Source organism: Pinus tabuliformis, chromosome X, assembly GCF_031772625.1.
Source record: "Pinus tabuliformis cultivar Carrire ecotype Pingquan chromosome X, CPIR1, whole genome shotgun sequence".
Taxonomy (NCBI): Eukaryota; Viridiplantae; Streptophyta; class Pinopsida; order Pinales; family Pinaceae; genus Pinus; species Pinus tabuliformis.
This window is the reverse complement of record NC_142308.1, coordinates 706,072,846-706,083,959: the sequence shown is the minus strand read 5'-3', so window position 1 is coordinate 706,083,959 and position 11,114 is coordinate 706,072,846. Positions and strand designations below refer to the sequence as shown.

At 40.8% G+C, this 11,114-nt stretch overlaps 1 protein-coding gene across 1 annotated transcript; it reads left to right on the top strand.

The window, feature by feature from the left end:
• The first annotated feature begins 3,062 nt into the window (after positions 1-3,062).
• On the top strand, positions 3,063-3,905 carry LOC149141929 (uncharacterized). The gene has a single exon (XM_089451363.1). It carries the CDS (start codon positions 3,063-3,065, stop codon positions 3,903-3,905), a length of 843 nt encoding a protein of 280 aa, XP_089307489.1.
• Positions 3,906-11,114: the final 7,209 nt, after the last annotated feature.

Below are 11,114 nucleotides of genomic sequence, written 5' to 3'. Positions count from 1 at the left end.
AAGCTCAGGTTCATCGGAGGATGAAACCTATGAGCGCCCCTTTAAAAGAGTTGGAAGGAAATCCCGAAAAGAAATGAGAGAAGAAGAGGCAGAGAGACTCAAAACTCAAGGAAGTCAAGCCACAATAGAAATGTCCATCGGACGAAATACCAGACCGAGACCTTCCAAGGGAGGTACCAATCCTCCTCTCAGTAAATAAAGAAGTTTGTCTCTTGGAACTGCAGAGGATTGGGGAACCCCTCTAAACTAGAAGTAGTCAAGGATCTACTCAAAACAGAACCCTCAGACATCCTCATGCTCCCAGAGACCAAGATTGAAGGGCAAGCCCTTCTAGACATCAGTAAGTCAAAGTGGAATAAAAATACAGGCAAGGCAATCAGTGCCAGGGGCACCTCTGGAGGCCTGGCTACTTTCTGGTCAGACAGAACCTTCCAGCTTCAAAATTTTAAAGAAACCTAGCATTGGATCTTTACAGATCTCAAGCACAAAGCTAGTAAGCTGAACATTTCTCTTTTCAATATGTATGTCCCTGTAAACTACTCTGAGAAAAGAGAATGCTGGAATTCGCTTTCAATTTTTCTAGAGCAGCATTCCCCAAGTAACATTATCTTAGCAGGAGACCTTAACATAGTGTTGAATCCAAAAGAGAAAAGGGGCGGATCAGGTAACAGAGATCCCATGCTGGCATTTGTGGAGGAGCTCTCTCAAAACTGGGACCTTCTAGACTTCAACCAATTTCGCGGGACGTACACTTGGTCAAATAATTGAGCTGGGTCGGAACATATTGTTGCTCGCCTGGACAGGTTCCTGGTCCAAAGCGCCCTCATGATGAACAAAAAAATCATCATTACAAAAATTTGCCTAAATTAACCTCAGACCATAAGCCAATTCAGCTCCTACTGGAAGATGAAGAAGATCTGGGGCCCATCCCCTTCCGCTTCAGCCCGCTTTGGTTCGAGAAAGAGGGATTCATGGAAACTGTGAAAGCAGCCTGGGCTAAACCCTTTTCAGGATCCTCCAGCTATATATGGGAACAAAAGCTGAAGGCCACAAAACAAGCACTGAAGGATTGGATCAAAAATCCAGATCCAAATCCAACCAATCAAAGAAAAGAGGCAGTCCAGATGCTACACTCCATGCAAACAAATATGGAAAATACAGTCATCACATCAGAACTACTGGATAAGGAAGTTAAAGCTCAATGATCCACATACCAATCCTTTCGAGCTGAAGAAGAATATTGGAGGCTAAAATCCAGAAGTCTTTGGTTAAAGGCTGGGGACTGGAACACCTCCTTCTTCCATCGACAATACAGAGCCAGGCTGTCCCGGAACTATATAGCTGAAATCAAAACCACGGAGGGCCAAGTTTGCAAAGGATTCAACCAGGTTAAAGACGCTGCTGAAAATCATTTCAGGAACTTATTCAATGATGGAACCCAAGGTAGCGATGAGGAAACAACCGACTTCCTCACCAAAATCCCTCTCCTTGTTAACGCTGAAGATAACATAGCTCTCTGCAGACCCATCTCAGAGGAGGAGATCATCAATGTAATCTGGTCCATGGAAGCCGACAAGGCCCCTGGGCCTGATGGATTCACAATCCATTTTTATAAAGTTTGCTGGGAAGTTATAAAAGTGGATCTCCTTAAAATGATAAGAGGCTTCATGAAAAAAGCTGAGATGGAGGAGGAACCAACTCCACCTATTTAGCCCTAATCCCCAAAGAAACCAACGCTGAATCCTTTGCAAGATTTAGGCCTATTTCGCTGTGCAATGCTTCTAACAAAATTATAGCCAAGCTCTTAGCTAATCGAATCAAGCCTCTGCTCAAAAGATTGATCTCCAGCTCACAAGGTGGATTTGTGGAAGGCAGGTACATTCTGGACAACGTCATTCAGGTACAGGAGACCATCCATACAAGCAAACAACAAGGGGAGAAAGGTATGTTGATTAAAATTGATATGGCAAACGCATTCGATAGAGTTAATCGTTTGTTCGTTTGCAAAGTTTTGCAGTCTTTTGGTTTCTCCCACAATTTGTTCAGCTCATAAAAGCATGTATTGATTCCTCGTGGATCGCTCCCCTTATCAACAGCCGCCCAACTAATTTTTTCCAAGGTCGGAGAGGGATTCAGCAGGGATGCCCCCTCTCTCCCTTTCTGTACATCCTCATGGCGGACTCCCTTAGCAGAAAGCTATAATCTGAAAGAAATGCTGGCTCCCTCCCGGGTCTCAAACCTTCCCAAGGATCAGCCCCCCTGAATCATGCTCTCTTTATGGACGACTCCCTATTCCTCGGTGGTGCTTCCTCCACAATACTGAAAGTATTTGACAATGTCCTGAGAAGTTATTGTAGGGTATCTAACGCTCTAGTCAATGAGAGCAAAAGTGAAATCTTCAACTGGAACACAGATCAGCAGGAGATCAATAACATTGAGAATATCTTAGGATTCAAAGGGCATGCACAATGGGACAGGTTCAGGTATCTTGGACTTCCAATAATCTCAGGCGTGAATAAGAGGTCCCTTTGGACTGACATCATCAGTAAAATCAAATCTAAAATCAAAGCTTTGGGAGGTCACTGGTTAACAAAAGGTGGAAAAACCATTCTTATCAAATCCCAGCTGTCAGCCCTTCCTATTTATCAAGCAACTTTCCTCTTGGCTCCTAAACATGTAATGGAACAGATCTCTTCTCTCCTCAGGGACTTCTTATGGCAAGGAGGGAAAGGTAACGAAAAAAAATGCATCTTGTAAACTGGGACCTGGTCAAGAGACCGATCACTGAGGGCGGACTGCAAATTCGCGACCCTTCCCTCGTCAACACAGCATTGGGAGGCAAGCTTCTGTGGAAAATGATCCACGACCATTCTCACCCCGTTAGCATCGCTCTAAGGTCAAAATACACAGATAAAGCTGCTATCAGGACAATGCAACTAGACAACGCAATTTCATGTACGTAGGTCTAGAGGCTCTACTGCAAAAGTAGCAATTTTTTCAAGCATCATTTGTACAGAATCCCTGGAAATGGCAAGCGCACGCACCTGTGGAAATATCGCATAATGGGGTGTGAAACTTTAGCTGAGAATGAGGAAATCGCAGAGCTCAGGGAATGGCTAGAAAGAGCAGACATAAACAACATTTATGAGTTGTCAATTTGGGACAGACGCGATGAATGGGCAGGTTGGAACTTTCACGGAGCCCCTGCGCATTTAACTGACCAACAGAACTATCTGGAGGAGCTGCTCGAAGAGGCCACGCCGATCAACAGAATCACGAGAGACAGTTGGGGATGGGGGCGGACAGGTAACTACACTTCAGCTGAAGGCTATAGAGCGCTTCAAGGTTCGAAGAACAGTAATCATCCGCCCACGTTTTGGAAACAGGTTTGGGAGCCGCTGGCACTTCCAAAAATAAATTTTTTCTTCTGGACTTTAGCGCACAACAAACTTTTAACAGGAGATAATCTCGTAAAGAGGAAGATCGAAGGGCCTCATAGATGCGAACTATGCAAAAGAAATCTTGAAACTACCCAACATCTATTTTTGGAATGCCTCTTCGCCAAAGAGGTGTGGGGACTCATCCTGCAAGATTTTCAGATCTCTATACCTTCTCAGATTTCTGTCCTGGACTTCATTGCTACATGGATTGCCTGCTACCCTCAGCGTATCCCTCCCAAGTCTTTTTGGCGCAAGGTATGGATAGCGATACCAAAATATGTTTGCTGGCAGCTTTGGCTGGCACGTAACCAACAGATTTTCAAAGACATACAGCACTCCCCGCTTCAAGTTGCAGCAAAAGCAAAGTCTCTTCTCTTGGAAACGGCCCAACAACAATACTACAAAGATGATCCTCTGCTCACGCTGGAAGAAAAGAGGTGGCTGGCCTTAGAACCACATCCCTGAAAGTATCTACTGCCTCCCCTGAAAGCTAAACCGGACTGGAAAAAAAGAGAACCAGATGACATGTTCCAGAAATGGTGGAGGGCTCAAAAATTAACTTCCATATTCTTTGACGGGGCATCCAAAGGGAACCCCAGAGTAGCAGGTGCTGGTGGGGTCATCTATTCCACGGATGGGACAGAAAGAGATTCATTTGCATAGAGACTTGGCCTGAAAACTAATAATCAAGCTGAGATCCTTGGGTTACTCAAAGCTTGTCTGATTGTAAGGGAGAAAGGCATCAAAGATCTCCAAGTCTTCAGAGACTCAGAAATTATGATAAAAAATTTAATCAAAGGGGAACTCTTCAACAATGTTGGTCTCAAAAAAATTATGGACAGATCGAAGAGAGTATTACAAGACTTCAACTCATACAAGCTCTACCACATTCTCAGAAACTCCAATAGCGAAGCGGACCGGATGGCGAACATTGGATGCACTCTCAGGAAAGGGAGCTTAACTGTAAATGGGGAAAGATTCTTCCAAAAATTGTGAAATTGTAACATCTTAAAGGCTGTAAAAAAGGAAAAAAACTATGTAATAGGGGTCACTATGGCAAAGACCCACCATCCCTTTTGCAATAAATAAAAATCACAACCGTTTCAGTTAAAACAAATAAAAAATTAGATTACATTGCAATCGATAAGTTGTAGCTTTAGTTTAAATTTTGATTTTATTAGCTATGGTTTTGTGATTTTGTTAAGTTGTATCTTTAGTTTAAATTTTGATTTGATTAGCTATGGTTTTGTGATTTTGTTACGTTGTAGCTTCACCTCTAATCAAGTTTGAATATTTTTTCTTAACAAGGACTGAATCTGTCTTCAGAGTATTGTTATAAGATTCTTTCATCCATAGTGTTGAACAAGTATACTAGCATTAGGGACCACAATGTATGCTAGCTAACAAGTTAAAATTGATCAAGCATCTTTCATTTAGTTCAATTAAACAATCCTTAATTGATGAAAGGGTGTTAATATTATTTTCAAATGATTAAACTACAAAGTCAACATAGTACCATTGTAAGATCCATTGACCCATTTGAGGCCTGATTAAACCTTGTAGCCCAATTTTCTAACAATGAAACTGCAATAGCCTTAGTTTGAAAAGATTAGTTATTACTTTATTTTGAAGTTTCATTTCTTTGCATTGAAGTAGTTTAAGTACATATAACATTTATATTCTTTTCAACTGTAGTGTCAATTTGAATTTCATTCTCATTTTTATTATTATTCAATACTTGTAGTAATTACCAAGTATAGCCTTAAAAAATACTAAAACTAATTCTTCACATACAATAGATTCACTTCATAAGAATACTAACCCTTAGTTAATAATCAATTCCTTAACATACACAATAAGTTAGCGTGATATTTTGGCACTATTGTTAGGCATGTGCAACTAAAATTAGCTTTAGAGGGTGATAATTTATTTTTGTATATATATTTTCTTTTAATATAAAAATTTACAACAATGAGGAGTGAAGGTAGTAAAACGAGAGGTAAGAACCTACACATTCACTATAATGAGTTTTCACAAGCCTTTATCATGTTAATAGATGTATAAGTTAATTAGACTTAGAGATAGTAAAGGTCAATTTGTTAGAAACAAATTATAGCAACTGAAGCATATCTCCCACTACTATTTTAACTCTAATAACTAATGTGGTATAGGAACAATCATCAAGAGAAGGACAAATAAAAACAAGTTCATCTAGTGAAACATCGGAGGATAATTCTTAGAATTGGACTAAAGAGTTTTTTATTCTATCTGAAGACAAGATGGAAGAACATGAGGAAGGATAAATTAACATGGATGCTATATCAACAAGAGAAACATAAATAGTAGAAAGATAAAGGAATGCAAAAGAAAACCATGATGAAAGAGGATCTAATTTTGGAGCAATAAGATAAAGATTAAGAAATGAAAGAGGAGAAGGATCTAGAGTGCAAAATGCAAAAAATGAAGTTAGTTTTGAATTTCCAATTTTTGATACACTTGTGGTCATTGGTACTGATGGGACCAACACTTGACTTAAGGTTTAACACTAACAATAATGATTAACACAAATGATTTAATCAACAAATTTGTGATTAGTCGGTAATCAAAGGTTAATGCAGATATTTTGTTGGTATTGATGGCTGTATTGATGATTGGTATGTCGGTAGGTGAGAGGACAACTGTCCTGGTCTCAGGTTTCCTTCCCGCTCTCGGACTAAACCCTAACCCTCACTTCATTCACTCCGACATTTTCCATTTTGCATTGTTCAGTGGTGAGAGCTCCATCTGCCGGTTTGTTGTTGACTGTAATGAGTTCGAGCTCGATGCTCTGTCCACACCTGGCTATGGGTTCCTCTGTTGGTTGGTTGGATAACTCTGCTCAGTATTTGTCTTCACTATCTAGTTAGTTCGACTCTGTTACTATGTCATTGGATTTGTTGATTTTACGCGAGGGTTTGTCTATTTTCGCTGTGGTCTGGTGTTGTTTCGGTGGTCATTGTTTCTCCTTCTGTTCCTTAACGCGTTCTGTGGGGATTCTTCAGTGGCATTTGTTTGTTGGCTGCCTGTATGATTACGTTCTATGTTTGACTTGTCTGCAATTTATTTGTGAACGTAGGGCATGGCCACAAAGGACCCTTTCCTCTGCATCGTTTGGCTCTGGCAAGGTAAACTGCTCTTTCCTTGCTAAAATTTATTTCCTCAAGTTTTCTCAAGAACTAACAATTGTTGCTCCTCGTGAGTAGGCTCCCCTTTAGTGGCCGTGACCCAAATGTGGGTTCATTCGTCCAATGCTAACTAATAAGCTGGTAAGTTCTCTTGGGGTTTCTTCTCCCTCACTGTCCGTCATTCATTCCTTTAACCTTCAGTATGACAACGCTAATACTCTGCTGTGGTCTCTGTGCAGGTTTGTTATGGCTCCTAGTTGGACCGCTACTCGGACTTCCTCTAAATGGAACCGGTAGGATCGTTCCCTGTTATAGTTTATTTGTTTGAGGGTTTCCCAAGTTGATTTCTTCTTTGGTGTAGTCGGTCGATAGGGTAGGCACTGAGACTCTGTTGTCTTGTTTATTGGTTGATGTCAAATGGCCTTCAGGCCTAGTTGTAAATAATCTTGTTTTTTTTCGACGGACTGTAGCTGTTCAGGGTTATAACCCTAATCCTCATTCATGGTCTCTCTCCCAGAGGAGGGTTTGTTCGGCCTTATGGCTTGTTGGACTTTAGAACTTTGTATTTATATACTATATACTGGTCTTGACGTTGAAATGCTTTGAATAAAAAAGAAATTTCAAGGTACAGGGTTACCTTTATTATGAATGCATTTCACTGTGGTTGTATTTGTTTAGTTAGCGGCTACGACTTTTGCTTGTTCTTGTATTTTTATAATTGTTGATGTGGCTGGAACTACCTACTCAGTCTCACGTTAATATGGTATCTCTGCCTGTCATTCATTTTCTGTAATTGTGTCTCTGCTTGTCACTCGATTTATGGAACTTCGTCACTGCTTGTCTGGAAGGATTTCTAGTAAAATAAAATACACAATTTGTCTATTTGTTACAAATGATAGTAATTAGATAAAACAACAAGTCTCAGATAGATGGATTCAAAATGAAATTGTCTCTCTTTGTATTACTTTTCCTGTGCTGGTATCTCCAACCTTTTCCACAATGTGGTACATTTACTTTAGTATTGTTACAATACAGTTATTCAAACTGTTTGCAGTTGTTTCTTCAGTTACACAGTTGATAACTATTTTGCTGTTTGACTTTTCTCGTTCTGTGGAATACATAGATGATATATATATTTTTGTTTTTTTTAAAGTAAACAGTTGTAAAATAAATAAAAGAAAAGGAAAAAAACAACAGTGTGGTTGTAACCACCTTCACCTAACTGTGTTGTCCCTAAATATCTATTAACTAATAATGAAATAAAGAAACAAGTTCCTAACACTGTTTTAACCAACAAACATAAATGAAATCAAATGATGATGAACCTCTCCTCCTTGGCTGAGAAACACCCGGTCATGGCACCCTTAGCTGGATGCTCCTGCATCAGGCTCCCGGGGTAAGAAAGATTCATGACTCCCGTCCATGAGCTTCTCGAATGAATAGCCTGCCTGCTATATCTGTTTGGCGTGAAGCCATGAACTGTCCTTAATGGGATGGTTCTTCCACTTGACCAGATACTGTAGGTATTCCTTCCACCGAGTTCGCTTGGCCACCTGAGTGTCAAGGATTCTCTTAATCTCAAGGGGCTGAGCTGAAATTTGTCTCATCCAAGTCTCATTCCCTTCCTGTGTGTCCCATGTAGGCCGTGATGTATTGTATTCCTTAGGACTGGGAATATATGGAAACAAGTCTGCCACATTGAAGATGGGCGAGATGCTTATTCTTGGTGGCAGCTATAATTCATAAGCAATGGCTGAAAATTTTTGGAGAATTTTGCAAGGGCCAATCTTCTTGTACTTTAGTTTGTTGTATGCACCTCTATGAAAACGCTCCTTGCGCAAACGCGTGAGGAATTCTTCCCCCACATTAAATTGTACCTCTTTCCATTTCAGATCTGCCTGATGCTTATACTTTTGACTGTTGTCCTGCAACTTCGTTTTTACCTGCTCGTGTAGATCATTCATTGCTTTGGCGAAATCTTCCCCATCAACACTCAGTCTTTCCTGCTATCATAGATCTCGTAACTCATGCACTTCGCGAGGATGCATGCCATATAAGATCTGAAAAGGACTGTAACCCGTGCTCGAATTGGGTGAGCTGTTGTAAGCGAACTCCGTCTGGGAAAGTACACGATCCCACATTCGCGAATTTTCCTCGACCAAACTTCGTAGCAGGTTCCCCAAGATTCTGTTTACCACCTTTGTTTGCCCGTCGGTCTGCGGGTGATAAGCAAAGCTGAAACTCGACTGTGTCTCCATCTTTTTCCACAAGGTAAATTTCACATCCCTGTCGGAAAGAATGGACTTAGGTAGGCCGTGTAGCCTGACGATCTTTGTGAAAAATAAGTGGGCCACGTGAGTGGCATCGCTGGTTTTTTTACAAGGGATGAAATGTGCCATCTTTGAGAACCGGTCTACTACTACCATCACCAAATCATAACCCCGCTGCATCCTTGGTAGACCCAAGACAAAGTCCAAACTGACTGAGTCCCACAGTCTACTCGGAATGGGCAATGGTGTGTAGAGTCTCATACTCTGACTGTGTCCTTTTTCCAACTGACACACTTTACATCCGGTCACAAATATCTACACATCCCTTTGCATTCTTGGCCAATAATAAAAATGGTTGAGCTGATCTAATGTTTTGTCTATGCCGAAATGTCCGACTAGGCCTCCACTTTGCTTCTCCCGAATGATATTCTCTCTCATCGAAGAATCGAGAATGTATAACTATCCCCTTTTAAATAATAGCTTCTCCTGCAAATTATAGTCCAACCATGGACTATTGTTTCTCAACAAAGGATTTTGATAGGCTTCATAAGCCTCTTTAAAATCTGCGTCGGTCTGATACAAGTCTTTCAAATGCTCAAAGCCCAGCACTTGTATCGTACTCTCCTGCAAGAGCAAGGTTCTTCTGCTCACTGCCCACTAATGTGTTTCAACACAAAGGTGAAACTCTGTAAATATTCAACCCACTTAGCATGCTTGTGATTCAGCTTATGCTGTTGCATCATGTATTGTAGCACAAAATTATTAGAAAATAAAACAAACTCACTTCCTAGCAGATAGTGTCTCCAATGCTTCAGTGCTTGGACGACAACATATAATTCTTTGTCATAGGATGATTACTTCTGCCTGCCCTCATTCAACTTCTCGCTAAAAAACACAACATGTTTGTCTTCTTGGTTAAGTACAGCTCCAATGGCCATACCGCTTGCATCACAACGAACCTGAAAACGCTTTTTAAAATCTGGTAATCTCAGGATTGGTCTTTTTGTGATCTTCTTCTTCAGTAGCTGAAAGCTCTTCTCCGCTGTCTTGGTCCAACGAAAAGGCCGACTTTCCTTTTTTTATAGTGTCCAACATAGGTGCGCAGATCTCATTGAAATTCCTTATAAATTTACGGTAAAAATTTGCCAGCCCATGAAAACTACATACCTCGAACAGACTTTTTGGGGATGGCCAGTTAACGATTGCTGCAATCTTCTCTAGGTCCATCTTCAACTCGTTCTCTGCAATCACAAAACCCAGATAAACCAATTCTCTTTGAAGAAAAGTACATTTTTTTCAGAGTTATCAACAGCTTATTCTGCTGCAATTTTTCCAACACACTTCAAACATGTCGAAAGTGTTCCTCCTTAGTCTTGTTGAAAATTAATATATCATCAAGATACACTATTACAAACTTTCCAATGAACTCTTTCAACATTTCGTTCATCAGTCGCATAAAGGTACTAGGGGCATTACTTAATCCGAATGGCATTACTAGCCACTCATACAACCCTTCATTGGTCTTGAAGGCTATCTTCCACTCATCCCCTTCCCTGATTCGAATCTGATGATAACCACTCTTCAGATCAATCTTCGAGAAGTATGCTGCCCCGCTCAGGTAGTCCATCATATCGTCCATCCGTGGTAGTGGAAATCTGTACCTAATGGTAATCTTGTTGATGGCCCTCGAATCTGTGCACATTCGCCATTCTCCTCCTTTCTTGGGAGCGAGAACTGTTGGAACTGCGCAGGGGCTCAAACTCTCCCTTATCAGCCCTTTATCTAGCAATTCTTGCACCTGTTGTCTGATTTCCTCGTTATATTTGGGGCTCATCCGGTATGCTGCCTTATTCGGTAGACTTGCTCCAGGTATAAAGTCAATATGATGAATTATACTTCTCTTAGGAGGCAATTTATCTGGTAAATCATCCACTACTATATCGCTGAAATCAGACACTTCTGTGTGTAACAACACTGTTTTTTCCCTTCTCACAACAGCATAGTTCACTTCACTATCTTCAATCTGCTTCAAAAATTGTTTTCCACCCATTAGTAACACTTTCGTCCTACTTGTTTCTGCTGTCTCCTCCTCCTTGATGGGCACAAGTGTGTACTTGATCCCATCTTTGACAAACTTGTAACAGTTTGTCTTCCCATCATGCACTACCTTCCGGTCATACTGCCATGGCCTTCCTAGCAGTATATGACATACGTCCATTGGCATAATATCACAAATAACC

What these genes read in the sequence shown, in the direction of transcription:
- LOC149141929 (XM_089451363.1), top strand. Translation starts at nt 3,063, where the DNA reads ATGGGGTGTGAAACTTTAGCTGAGAATGAGGAAATCGCAGAGCTCAGG.